Source organism: Nothobranchius furzeri, chromosome 9, assembly GCF_043380555.1.
Source record: "Nothobranchius furzeri strain GRZ-AD chromosome 9, NfurGRZ-RIMD1, whole genome shotgun sequence".
NCBI lineage: Eukaryota > Metazoa > Chordata > Actinopteri > Cyprinodontiformes > Nothobranchiidae > Nothobranchius > Nothobranchius furzeri.
In genome coordinates this window covers 32,449,514-32,464,268 of record NC_091749.1, presented here as the reverse complement: position 1 = coordinate 32,464,268, position 14,755 = coordinate 32,449,514, and the positions used below count along the sequence as shown (strand labels likewise).

Here is a 14,755-nt window from a genome sequence, read left to right as displayed (position 1 = left end):
GAAAACCGATTGTTCAACGTCTCTGAGTAGACTAGTTGCTATCTCCAGGCCAAAACCATTGCTGCTTTCATATTTTGGTTTTCGCAAAGTGGATAAACTGTCTTCTGTTTCTCCGTAAGAATGTTCAACATCAGTTCTGTCTGCTTTCAGAGAGAGACGATTCGTCCCTTCATCGTCTGTAACCGATGGGTCGATGTCTCTGTAAAGAAGAAGAAGAAGAAAGTATCATTTCTATAGTGCCTCTCAAGATAAAAATCATGAGGCGCTTCACAAAAGCAAATAATGTAAAAATATAAAAAAAGCATTTAGAAAATGTTTAAAATACACATTTAAAATGAGTAAAAACAGGCAATTGTGATTAAAAAAATGTTAAGAAAGAGAGTGAACAGGAAAAGAGGGAAATCAGTGGATCAAGATAAAGACATGTTGATTTTCCGGGTCCAAGGCTATTAAAATCAGACTCCGGTTGTTCTAAAGAGGATAAATCCTCTTTTTCTGCGTCTCCATAAAAGTATTTATAAGTGTTTCTAACCTCTTTAATAATCAAAGCACCTGCTACCAACCTAGTAACGGCAAACATGGCCGTATTTATTAGAGTTTTTGATTGTTTTATGCTCTGACATGTACTGTCAAGGATCGTCATGTCAAATCTGTCACACCCTGTCCTGTCTCCCCTTATGGTTTAGTCTTGTGTCTCTGTTGATTGCTCCCACCTGCCTCTCGTTTTCCAATCACCCAAGTTCCCAACCCTCTTGTATTTAAACCCCTTCAGTTCTTTGTCTCGTGTTGGATCATTGTTTCTGTGTCAGCGTGCTTCGTATTAAAGCCTTTAAACCATTCCTGCTTGTCTGCCTGCCTGCCTTTGCACCCGCGTGTGGATCCTGCCTCCGCTTCACTCACCGGCACGCGTCTGACAGAAACAATTAGTGATGGGTAGATGAAGCCTCATGAAGCCTTTCAGCACATTCCCCAAATAGTATTGAAACTGTGTCGACACAGTGCTGCTGTTTTGCTCTATAATGACACCTACTGGACTTTAAATATCATTGCAGGCAACATACTGGAGACACAACAGACGCTGATTCAATGACCTAATCATACTTGTATACACTGTGAGCTATTGTAGGCCTACTTCATAAGTTATTATTTTAAACTTCTAAATTTAAAATCTATACACCTCAAAATATTCTGTGAATGATACCAAGTGACAATTAAAGTGACAGTGCTGTGAATGTGATATTACCCATTTCAGTGTCATTGACTCAAGTTTTTTTTATTTTTATAAATTTTTATTAAGAAAAATAAGTTTATCCAATGTGTTGGCATTTAGTCTATTACGTTTTTTGGACACTATTTCACCAGCTTTCGAAAACACACGTTCACAGGGCACAGAAGAAGCTGGGGTACACAAAAACTGTAAAGCCAGGTGGAAAAGGTGTGGGTAGGATGTCTTCCGGTTCCCCCAGTATGTTAATGGATCTTCTTGTCTTGAAATGTTTCCCTCTGCTAAGTAGCGCTGGACCTCAATGATCGAGTCAGCTGTTGCATTGGTGGTTTGTCTGCCAACCTCTTGATCAAGCTGCTGCCACAGATTATCTGAAATAATAAAAAATACATAGAAGTTTTAGTTTTTGTTAGCAAAAAAACAAATGTGAAAATAAACTGATAATACTGAACAACTTGCCTGAAGTGGGTAACTGCTCTAATGAAGGTCCAGGCTGTGGCTCAGATGTTGTGTGACCAATTACTGCAGCACACTCCATTTTCAGGCGATTGACAGCCTCACTACACTTGGAGGAACTACGAAATCCAAGTGTTTTAAATCTGGGGTCTAAAAGTGTTGATAGGGTCAACACACTTAATGACTCCAGATTGGAAGCAGTGTCTGTGACGCAACGTCTAAGTTGGTCATGGAGATGTGTGGCTGCTTGTGTGTGTAGATGTAAAGAGTTCCGCTCAAGTGCACAATTTAGCATTTTCATCATCGGGATGACCTTTGATCCTGAAACTCTCCTCTCCTCAGACAACTCCACTGTGGCCTGATGGAAAGGGGCCAGCACAAGAAGTGCTTCCCTTAAGATGTTGAACTCATCAGCTGTGAGTGGAGTTAAATCTGTTTGGAGAGAGGCAAGAGATACCCACACTGCTTCTTTCTCATCATGTAGCCGTGACAGCATCTGATATGTGCTGTTCCAACGTGTTGGTACCTCAGTGACAAGTTTCAAGGTGGGCCGTCCCATCTGTTGCTGCACTTGAGCTAGCTTCTCTTTTGCTGTGGTGCTGGATCTGAAGAATGATACAATTTGCCTAGATTTGTGTCTTATGGATGAAAGTTCAGGGATCTGATCACAGGATTTTTTGACTATTAAATTTAGTTTGTGTGCAATGCAGATTGAATGTCGAATTTGAAGAGTTCCTGTTGCTGCTATCATGTTTGGTGCTGCGTCGGTCACAAGACACCTTACCTTATTTGTTATGGCCCAGTCGTCCATCATGCCCCTTTTGACTTGGGCCAGATTGTCAGCAGTGTGACTTTGTGGAAAGTGTTTGACTCCCAACACAGATGTACACAACTGCATATTATCATTGATGTAGTGACAGGTAAGAGCTAAGTAAGCCTCCATGTTCAAGGAGGTCCACATGTCAGCTGTTATACTCACTGCCACAGCTTGCTGTACTTCCCTTTTTACTCGTTCGAGTTCCTCCGCATGCTTTTTGGCCATCATTTCCTTAACCGTCTGAAAATGAATCAAAATCAAATTAGTCTAGTACTTAACACATTAATTAGACCACCTGTCATTAAAGCAAGAAAAACATCCAGCTATGAAGTTCTCTGTGTTTTGCCCTGTTGAATAGAAGGTAGGAATTTAAAACTGAATCCAGTTTTATACCCAAATGTGAGCTGACACACCGGACAGAAATTATTCAAGCATGCATGATATTTGAATCACAAGTGTTTATTTTTGTTTGCTGTGTCATAAACCTTAAATCAGACGATGGTCTAATACATTTGTTAAGCACTGTATATATTACATGAGTAACAGCAGCTATCTGAGACATTGTGTATACAAACCTTTCTGGTTGGCAAAACGTAAGATGGATCAAGGGCCTGAATCAACCCCCTGAACCCCTCACTCTCCTCAATACTCAGGGGTTGGCAGTCCTTTATAATAAAATTCAGGACTGCTTGGTCCAGAGCAATCTTCCTAGATTCTAGATTTCAAAATAATAAAACATATATTAGTAAAACAACTGTGACAAAGCATGCCCAGTGTCTATATAGGTCTACCTGTGTTCGTTCTTGGTGTATTTGCTTCCTCTTCGTTTTCATGCTTGACTCTGTAATGTCTCAGCATTGAGGAAGTGCTCTTATTTGTATAAGACAACTCGGCTGAGCAGATCCGACATTTAACCTAATTAAATTAAATAAATAATTTACACTGAGAGTCAGTCACATTGCTGTTTTCAACTCTGACAGATGCGCAGAAACAAGGAAAGACAAACACGTACCTTATTTGCTGTTAAAAGATAAAAATGATCCCACACAGCAGAAACTTTTCTTTTCCTCTCTGGCTCCATTTTCTTGATGTAAAGAGGGATGTCTTGTTTTATCTTTGAAATGGTAATTTTTTCGCGGCGACTCATCCCGTTGACAGATGCAGAGTCGACACCTTATAAACACAGTTTGGCGCCTCGGCAATGAGCGACACAGCAGCAGTGTTGGTCACGTGACTTTTTCTTAAAGCAACACACGCATCGACACTGATCGACACAGGTTTCGCTCCATGAGCTTGACACATGCGCCGGTGTGTCGGTGTTGCTGGACCCATCACTAGAAACAATGATTCAACACTAGACAAAGAACTGAAGGGGGTTAAATACAAGAGGGTTGGGAACTTGGGTGATTGGAAAACGAGAGGCAGGTGGGAGCAATTAACAGAGACACAAGACTAAACCATAAGGGGAGACAGGACAGGGTGTGACACAATCAACTGAATTTACCACAGGATGACTCCAGTTGAAGGAACACTTGGTAGTTTAGGCTTGTTTTAGCACCCCTTACTGTCCGTTAGTGAAACCAAAAGTAAAACTTATCTCCTCGCTGTGCGTTCGTATTTTTATTTTAACACCTTAATCTAACAGCTGAAAAGTCTTTTCATTAGTGTCTACAGGAGTGATTCATCACTAAATAAAACAAATCAGCTGTGTTCATGATCTAAAACATGCAAGAAGCTGGAAGCAGACTGCAGCGCCAGGTATGTCAGCTCCTTTTTCTAAGTCCAGCGGGGAGTGGCCCAACACTCTAAAGTTGCAAGTGCAGTATTTTGGCCACAGAGGGTGATGGGAGTCTGAGTGGCAGACAGGATGCAACTAGGCAACATATAGAGCTTGATGGCAAAGGCTGTGAATATTAATGTACATGTTATTTCTCAGTAGGGCCTGCACGACTTTTTTTTTTAAAGTCGACAGTCAAGTAATGAAAGTCGAGTCGACTTCGACTAGTCGTTGATGACGTCATACGCCGGAAGCGGCGGGGTGGGGGTGGGGGTGGGGGGGGGTTCGGTCGGTAGGTTCGCTGGAGTTTTTGACAATTAAAATTGCGCCCACATTTTCTAAGTTAACACATCTCTTTTAACAACGGTAGTTTCTGCATCCTACTTCAGTCCTCTCCCTCCTCCCCCTGCGCAGCAGCCGCAAACTCACTGATGCGCCTGCAGCCTTTCCTGCTGCTCTAAACATTAAAATAATTATTTCATTTTCTGTTCCTCACTTCTGATTACCTTCAGTGGTGTCTGTTTGTTGCAACCACCAGGTACAAAAACTAGCTTGTTTTTATTTGACTATTTTTCTGTCCTGCCTGTTTATTATCTTCCTGCATCTCCTCTCAGTCCTATAGAAAAACTGCAACCTGCCTTCATATATATTCACCTTATGAGTTACCTTTGAACTGCAGTTCTAAAAGATCTACCGACCACAAAAACAGCGGAGTGCCGCTGCCCGCCGGCCGACTACAACGGGACCGTTTTTGCTGCAGAGTTCATGCCGGAGCGGAGCGGAGCGGAGTGGAGATAGTGGAATCTTGGGGGTGCGTCACCGGAGGACAACAGGTGATGCGCCTCGCTCCGCAGCAGCGAAATGCATCAGGCACAAATAACAGACAGAAAACATGAAAGGAAATGAGCCGACATGAACGATCGCGTGTTTAATTTGTTTTTGAGGTGGTGACACCTGATTTGGCGGTGCTCAGGACGCAATGTCTGGAGCGCACGTCAGTGATCAGAGCTTTGCATGCACAAACTGGTTAAGATTAGGATGGGGGTGAGGGGAAGGTTAAATTGCAAGAGGGAAAAGGTCACAGTTTGGTTAAATGTCCGTTTTACCGCCGGTGTCAGTACCGCACAGCGCGTCGCCTCCGCCTCGATCCAGACGCGCAGGGGCTCATCACCCGCTGTCTTTTCCGAGGACTGCATCTTGTCAGTCATTATCACGTGACAGCGACTAGTTGATGACAGGCATAAAAAGTCACTACAGAGCCGTGAAGTCGACTAGTCGACTAGTTCGTACAACCCCTATTTCTCAGTGATCTTTATTTTTAATAAATAAAAATATATTCAAATCATCATTATGGGTGTTGTGTGTGGAATTTAGTCTATTTTGGTATAAGGCTGTAAAATAACAAAATGAGAGAAAAGTGATGTTCTCTGAATATTTTCTGAATGTACTGTATTTTGGAGAAATTATCATGCTTTTAAAAGGGATATTCCACCCCTAAGTGAAATTTGGTCTACTTCCATTTTCCCCACAGTTAGAAAAGTGAGAAAAAGCATTTAGTAACCAGCACAGAAATTCTCCTGATCTGGCAGCAGTACGTCTGCTTTGGCTTAGCATAAACAGTGAAGGGCAGATACTAGCATTTTGTGTGCAAAAGTGATTAAAAATAGTCAATACAAATCGTTCTTGGTGAGCTCAATAATCGTGCCGACGGAAAATATCAAGTAAAAAGTAACATAAAGGATTTGCAGGAGCCGATTTAGACTTGGAACTACATTACGACAAAGCACCACTGTAAACCGCCGCTGCATGGCGTATGGATATAACACAGTGGTTCAAAAAACCTCCGGCTTCCGTAAACAAACATCTGTGGGAATAACGTGAAATATGCTGCAGCTCTATGTCTTTGGCTTGTTTTCACATCCCTTTGCTACATAAATAAGGCTTTTTCTTGTATTACACCTGTATAATAAACTACGAAAAGGAATACTGTGCAAATCACACGTAATTCTTGACCGCTGTGTTATATCCATGCGCCCTTCAGCAGTGGTTACAGTGGTGCTTTGTCGAAATGTAGTCCCAAGTCTAAATTGGCTCCTGCAAGTCCTTTGTGTTATTTCCTAGTTTTTATTTGCAGTCGACATGATTATTGAGGTCACCAAGAATAATTGGTATCATTTCTCTTCTGGCACTCGCAGAGTACAGTCGCTTGCCTTTTTGCTCCCTTATCTTTTTCCCCAAGGCTCTTTGTCCCGTCTGCCTACACAGCGCTTCTCTGCATTTCTTCTGGGAATCCCTATTTTTTGGAAATGGATTTAATCAATTGGTCATTCAACGCGATTGATAAGATCTTTTCCACGATGAGAATGGAGGAGGGGACTCCCACCTGCCCTCAAGGGACACACGCAGCGGGATATGCGCTCGATTCCTGGAAGGTCTGGAGGATCGTTTGTCTCTCTCAGCTGTCCATTGAGGACGTCGAAGATATGTTGATATTTGGCCTGATGATTACTGGATTTCTTCTGATTGGAGTGGGAGGATATCTGGTTTTCTGGAAATTTGGGAAGTCGGGAGCGATTGGAGTGCGACCCGCACCCATGGCAAGCACCGTCCAGGCGGATGCCTCACAGACTGGGACGTTACTCGAGGTGAACCGTAAGCTGGACAATGTCCTTGCTGCGTTGCCGGTATTAGTGCGCAACATGGATGTCATCTCGGAGAGGGTCACTGGACGGTGTGGAGATGTTTAATACCTGAATTGGCTTCACTGGAGGACTTGAATGATCAATACAGACTTTAAGGCGGAGTGGAAAATTATCTCTGCCTGACCCAAACAAAGTCCTGTTATCCAATCTGACGCCAAAGCAGCCTTGGAGCTGTATGCTACAACCCCATCACTTGTAAGTCGCTTTGGACAAAAGCGTCTGCTAAATACATAAACATAAACCCCCATGATGGAAGGAATGCAGACAGATGCTGTGAACCCCCCCCCCCCCCCCCCCCCGCCTTCAGATTGTGGTCTCTGCATAGCGAGGTCATCAAAATGCAAGATCTCAATGTGCTCTGTGCTTTCCCATGACCTCCCACCCACCTGTGGATACAGTTGGCTGAGCGCCACACGGGCTGCTCCCGCTGAGGAAACCAGGATCCCAGGACCCTTTCATCTTTTATGGGCCGGTGTCTGTTTTTTTTTCTTTTTCTGGCCTCTAGTTGTTGCGGACAACTTGTCCGTGGCACGCGGCGCCTTGTAAATGTTGGTGGATATGCCAACTGGTCATAATACACTCTGGGCTGGACCAATAGCCAGAGGTCTGATGCACCCACCAAATGTTTGTGAATCTCAGTAAACAGACAGACGAGCTTAACAAAATGGAGAACAAAAAACAGAAAGGAGGAGCGGAGAAAATTTGACTAAAAAAGAAACTGGCCCTTCAGGCTGATGCTGGCAAATGTGTTAAAATCTCACAGATGTTTGGTAGTGAAGGTTCAAGTAAAATCAATTTAGGAAGTGATGGAGCCTCAGCCCAGCGACAAGTTGGAGAAGAAAAGAGGGAGGAGGAGGAGAAACCCGAGCCGGCTGCCTGTCCAAGTGGCAGAACCGAATTTCAGGTAAGAAGTTATCTGGGTCAAATATAAACCAAGTTCTGGTGTAGTTTATTGTCATCGTCCTGCTTGCTAACTTTTTAAAGTCAGTTACAATAACTCATCTTACTGTTTATTATACGGAGTTTCTACTGTTGGCCGGGTGCTATGATGTTACTGACAGTTAATTTTTAGGGTTGCCAACCTTCCCGTAAAAAAACCGAACCGTCCGTATGAGTTGAAACAGAACGTGATTTGTCCTGTAGTTTAGCTAGACTGAAACAAAAAAGAGACAACGCTGTGGTGTCTTTATTTATGCTGCTCGGCCGGCCGTCTCCTCATTCCCCACCATGTTTTTCTTCTTTTTGTTTTATTGGCAACAAAGGCAGCGGGTGACATCTACACTCAGGTGCATTTGATCATCAGTGGATCCGTTTATTAGCCGATGTTTGCTGTAAAAGCTGCTGGTCATGATGTCAGTTTGGATCTGATGAGAAAGAAACATCGAGAAGAAAAAGGAGATGTCCAGACTCAATCATCCGAGCAGCTGAACAGTTACTGGAGAAACTGTTCACATTTTAGATTACATGAATGACTTGAAGAAAAGTTATGAACAAATGTCACCAGGATTCTTTTATACGTAGCTGATAGAAGGCTGGTGACTGTGCAGGGGAGGCTCTAACAGTTTTGCCTGGGGGCAGGTATAAGGCAGAGGGGGGAGACAGAAATACTTTTATTTCTTATTTTCATTTTAAATGTGTAGAACTTAAATCAGGGATGTCAAATTCATTTTCATTTTTGGCCACATAAAGATCATGAATGCTCTTAAAGGGCCGGTTATGCAGAAAGTACTGAAAAAACTATTAATAGACTAGTAAAATAGTAATAAATATGTCTCTGCATTTTAGCAGTACTACTTAAAATGAAATAATTGTGAAAATATTCTCCCAATGATGTGATTTACGACTATTCAAATAAACACTTATTTGACTTGACTATAAATTGGACATACATAGAACTTCAAAGTTCTATTTATATTGTCCTCCATGAGATGCTGTTTGTAAAGTTACACAGTTAAAATTAACAATAATGTTGGTTATTTAGCCTGTCATATGAGAAATTAAAAGGGAATTAATATTTCAAAGTAATTGTTTATTGATTAAGAAATGTTTCATCTTCAAACTATTTGGTAAAACATTTAACATTTATAAAAACATGTATACTTAGTTTGCAAGTGAAATATTTAGTTAAAAAGTGAAATATTTTGGTAAGAAGATACATTTTTGGTTTGTAAACAAAATATTTAGTTAAATAGTTAAATATTTCTTTTGGATGCTAAATATATATTTAAGAAGGTAAATATTTAGTTTGTAATCAAAGTATTTAGTTAAAAAGTTAAATATTTAGTTTGGATGTTAAATATTTAGTTAAGAAGGTAAGAATTTAATTTGTAAACAAAATATTTCATAATTAATTATTAATAATGAATTATTTTTCAGAACAAATTTTTCAGAAATGTACAGTAGAATTAAATACAAATAATCACAAGTTAGTGTTTGTGGAGACTTTCATATAGATATTCTAAATGCACACAATCACAAAAAAATTATTATTTTTTTGTTTTGTTAAAGATTCCGTCCAACAATTACACACCCTAACAGGATAGCTATAAATACTGCAACTCGTATTAACATATAACAAATAGTTACAGAAGTAAATACTGTATATGATGTCAGCATTTTCCCCACATTTTCTAGATACTGCACCAGTACGATCTCTAAAAAGACCTCAAATGGTCAATTAAGTTATTTTATCTCACCTTTCTCTGTCTCCTTTCTTTTTTAAATGTATTGTAAAAATATTTCCTAGTTGGTGTGGTAATAAAACAGTTAATGAAAATTTCCATAACTGTCTTTTTTATATTAATATTCATTATAGATTAATAGTTCTCTCTGTTTTAATGTCAGGCTTCTACCAAGTGTTAGAAATTGTTGGGGTGTTACCTTTATCAAGTGGTCTTTTTTACTTTTTACTAAGTAACTTTTTAGTAGAGCTGTGGCGACCCATCGATGACGTCGACGGCTCGATTCTAAAAATTCGTCAACGTCAGATCCGGTAGTCGACGCACCACGCCCACTTGTTGCATCCCCAGGAGTTTGTAAATAGAGGTGGAATCTGCCTGTTTTTGAGCGACGGTTGCCAAGATGGCGCTCTGAGCAGTCACTTATCGTTGAGCTCTGCGAACCTAGCTTTACTTTAATATATTACACACAGTGGACAACAGGGACGAAATTTTGATTTCAGAAGTGGGGGGGACACACCAGGCTTGTGCGGATTTGGGGTGGGGGTGTTATGTAAAGACCCTTTGACACGTCACATGCCCATCTCAATAATTTTTCCATCCTCTATATATATATATATATATATATATATATATATATATATATATATATATATATATATATCAAAGTTAAAAAATGTACAACTCTATTATCATTAATATTTATTATCATTATTGAAGTGCAGTTTTGGCTGTTGACAATGGATAGGCCATTGTATTTATTGTTTTGGGTCTTTTTTTATTGTTTTTGGTGCAACATTTTCTAACAGGGAGTGAGATTCTTTTTTTTATTTAATTTTTGTTTGTTATTTTTATTCATTTAGAAGTTCTGGTTCTGGACATTTCAATGTTAAATGAAGGTTTATTTGTTGCATTTTAAAGGGTGTACTTGCATTATTATGATATATTAACATTATATTAGTGGTTATTTTGGTCTAGATAATGTTGACAATGATATCGTTTATCATCAACAATTTTTTTGGACAAAATATCATCCAGCAAAATTTGTTACTTTCCCAGGCCTAGTCAAAAGTATAAAAAGTATTTATACATAAACGGTCCCTCCTGAGATCTGGCCATTATTTCATTTGCTGTGTTAGAGGACATGCTGAACTAATGTTTTACACATGATCATCACCCTAACATTTGTCACAATGATCAATTTTATGTCTATCGTATCTTCATTATTTCAACCTCACCTGTGAGCCTCCAGCCTCTGCTCCATCTCCTCCAGGCTCTCGTCCTCCATCTCCTACAGCCTCTCCTGCTGTACCTTCACCGGTCTCTCCTCCTGCATCTCTGTCGGTCACCTGAAAAAAAGATGCATGAACTATAAACAGTGGGAGATTTTGGAATGGAACAAACAGAAATATTTACAGGATGGTTCTAGTATGATTCACAATTATTATTAATATAATGTGTAAATTATTCATTACCAATTTGAGTGTATAAAAACATATTAAATATGTTTTTTCCCTTAAAAGTGTTTAAACAGTTGTTGCATTTCAACACACAAAAAATAAATGGAAAAAATAAGATAAATCTAATGAAAAGTGTACATCTTTGACATTAAGCTTAAAAAAATCTGTTGACGATGATACTGTTCATTTTTCAGAGCTTTTTAATGTGAAAATATGCATTGCAATAGATAAGTTTACAATAAAGTTAAATGATAAAAGTTTTGAAGTTACACTTCTACTACTACTACTACTAGTAATAATAATTATGATGATAATAGTAATAATAAAAACATAATAATTATAATAATACGAATAAATTGTGTCTGAGGAGTCAGTTATGTGGAGGAGATGAGTTTGTAAAAGTTAGTTTTGAGTATGTTTGTGAAGGAGGAGGTGAGTCTGAGCTTAATGCAGGGGTGTCACATGTTCCAACTTACGTTTTGACTTTGAAAGAAGTCTCTTATATCCACTTTTGTTTCTTGACATGCTGCCGCCTGGCTGTGCATAACTACCAAACACTCACAAATGAACACTTATTCAAATGTTGTGTAATGGAAGCTGAGCTGAGCTCTGATATTACACAGCGTCTAGTTGACGATGTGACTCAGTACCGGTGTTCCCTAGCGGCTCCAAACTAGCAAAACAACGTGAGCACGTTCTGTTTACTACTTGGAGTGACAGCAGCAACAGCCAATAATACGTTAGCAAGTATCAGCAGAGCCAATAGATTAGCTTGTGGGTGGGTCTAATAGGAAACCGGTTTCCGTTTCGGTCCTAGTGCTCAACCAAATCCATTTAATGGAGCGTAACATTGTTTTTGGACGGAAAAAAGTGAAGGGGACCGAAACTGCCTTTTGAAAAAGTGGGGGGGACATGTCCCACCCGTCCCCCCCCCAAAATTAAGTCCCAGGTGGACAAAGACTTTTGTTGCGCCTATGCAATAATCATACTTTACTCCGAGTTTAAGTATTTTTTCAACCAAAATGAGTAAACCTGAGAAGAGAAAGACCGAAACTAAAAAGCTGCTAGCTAACAGCAGTTCCGTTAGCAAATCCGCTAATGTTAGCCAAGCTACCCAGCCTCTTCTTACTTTTGAGAAGCCCGCCGACACTAAAAATACTCTCATCGACTCAATGCATGATTATTTGGAGGCAGTTTCCGATCCTCTTCAACCTAACCGGATGGAGGAAGTTTCCCCCTCTTCCTATCACTCCATGTGCCTTTCCCGCTGGTAAGCTAAGAAATGTTGCGGATATGGAGACACCTACGGTTCTCTCCCAGCTCTCATCACTCATCATGCTGATTAACTCGAGGTCGGACACTCTTGAAAAAATGGTGAGTGGCAACTCTGTAGTCATCTCCGAGATGAAAAAAGCTGTCCAAGAGAACACCAAACACATCACGGCGGTGAAGGAGTCGTTTGATGCTGTCTGCGTTGAGCTAAATGATATGGAGGGCAGAATTGCTGATGTCGAATCACAGCTTGAACAATATAAAGCAAATGCGGAAACACAGGAAAAGCGCATCTCCCACCTGGAGAACTACTCACGCCGCTGGAATTTGAAGCTCTACAGTCTGCCCGAGAGAGAGAAGCAGGACGTCCGACAGGAGGTCATCAAAGTCTGCAGAACAGTCCTGCCGGAGGAGCAAGTGAAATTCCCCGACGTCGTTGATACCGTCCACCGCATCGGCCCCAAGAAATCCAACAATAACAACCAACCCAGAGGAGTCATCATCCAGTTTACATCCAGGATCTACCGCGATGCTGTCTGGCGCGCTGCCAAGAAGTCTGCCTTCCTGAAAAATAATAACCTGAAGCTAGCTGAAGATCTGTCTCCTGACGATCGTGCTCGGAGAAACAAACTTTGGCCAGCTGTTGAAGCCGCGCGCAAAGCAAACAAGCTGGCGTTCTTCGTTGGAGGACGTGCGTTTGTGGAGGGAAAAGAGATCTTTCCACCCCTATAATTTGACCTAAGGTATTTGAGATAAAAAACAAAAACAAAAACAAAAAAAAAAACAGAAGGTTAACTTGGTTTCTTTGCTATTCTCTTTTCTTATAGAATTTATAAAACGATCAGGGTTAAACCGATACCTTTCATATGTTTTAGATTGATTGGTATTGAGTTTTGCTGCAACATTTCTACGGTAACTGTTATGAGCAAGCTGAACAAGATTCTTTTTTATTTTATCCGTTTTCAAATAATTAGTTTTTTGAATGGAGCAAGATAATCACTAATATGATTCCTCCTTAAGTGCTCATATGTGAAGCATTCTCTGTCTACTACATTGGTTCTGTTTTCTTAGGCTATTGTATTCCTATTGTTATTACTCAAGTTCACAATTTACTTATTCAAAGGTTACAGTTCTCATCTTATATAGGACTCTCTTAAGTGACCAGGTTTCCAGTTCAACTTTTCTTCACTTACTTGGTCTAAGCCTTATCTTATTTGTCACTCTTATTTTTTGTTATTGTCCTTATGTCTTTGTCTGTTATTTCTTTAAATGCAAGAGGTCTAAGAAACAGTGTTAAACGTAAGGCTATCTTTTTGTTTTGCAAGCAGTTCAACTCAGATTTCTGTTTTATACAAGAGTCTCATTCAACAGAACCAGAAAAAACATTTTGGAGATCACAATGGGGAGATGATCTGTGGATGTCCCATGGTACAGAACGGGCTGCTGGTGTTTGTATACTTAAAGGAAGATTTAATGGTAAAATTCTGAATTCTGATATTGATAAAAATGGTCACTACATTTTTCTAATAATTGAGGCTGCAAATTCTATCTATATTTTAATCAATGTGTATGGTTTTAACTGTCAGAGGGAGAACAAACTATATTTTGACAGGCTGGAGGAGCACTTACTACGCTGGTTATCTAAATATCCCAATTCTTTTATAATTCTTGGTGGATACTTTAACACAGTGTTTAGCAATAGTTTGGATCGGTGGCCCTTAGAAGTTCAGACTGACTCATTTATAAGAATGTTTGCACAAAGATTTAACTTAGTGGATTCTTGGAGGGATTCACATCCATCCCAAATAGCTTATACATTATGTAACAAGACTCAAACCAGGAGCTCACGCATTGATTATTGGCTTGTTACAAAACATTTAGAAAAAGTTAAAACTGATATTTATCCTACACCACTCTCAGACCACAAAATTGTTAGTTTATCAATCCCATTGTCATCCTCCCTTGCCACTAATACTTCATACTGGAAGCTAAACAGTACTATCCTGGAGCATAAAGAAGTAATTTACGAAGTTCATAGATTAATTAAACTTTATTGGGATAAAGCTCTCACAGATCATACATTTTGTAGCAACTGGGAACTTTTGAAATATGAAATTGGAAAATTCTTTAGAAAATACAGCAGTGAGTTGTCAAAAAAAAGAAGATTTGATGAGGCACAAGTAATACAGAAGATTACATGCCTTACTTCCAAACCAACAGACGCACTGAATGAATCTGATAAGATAGAACTGGTTGACCTGCAGCATAGATTGGACGAGATTTACAAATGCAAAGCTGAAGGAGCGTTTATTCGGTCTCGCAGAAAGTGGCTCGAAGAAGGAGACCAGAATTCGGCCTATTTTTTCCG

The 14,755-nt window shown here is 39.9% G+C and overlaps 1 protein-coding gene across 2 annotated transcripts; it reads right to left on the bottom strand.

Moving 5' to 3' along the window:
- Positions 1–1,148: 1,148 nt before the first annotated feature.
- LOC107380176 (E3 SUMO-protein ligase ZBED1) lies at positions 1,149–11,882 on the bottom strand. 2 transcript variants are annotated; one of them, XM_070554486.1, is made up of 3 exons: positions 3,290–3,446; positions 3,074–3,213; positions 1,149–2,738 (listed from the first exon to the last, which is right to left on the bottom strand). In XM_070554486.1, exons 1-3 carry the CDS (start codon positions 3,354–3,356, stop codon positions 1,635–1,637), a joined length of 1,311 nt encoding a protein of 436 aa, XP_070410587.1. In that variant the 5' UTR covers positions 3,357–3,446; the 3' UTR covers positions 1,149–1,634. The 2 variants fall into 2 exon arrangements, with proteins under 2 accessions (XP_070410587.1, XP_070410588.1); XM_070554487.1 differs by lacking the exons at positions 3,074–3,213; positions 3,290–3,446 and adding exons at positions 10,894–11,004; positions 11,592–11,882 and having other exon boundaries at positions 1,153–2,738.
- Positions 11,883–14,755: the final 2,873 nt, after the last annotated feature.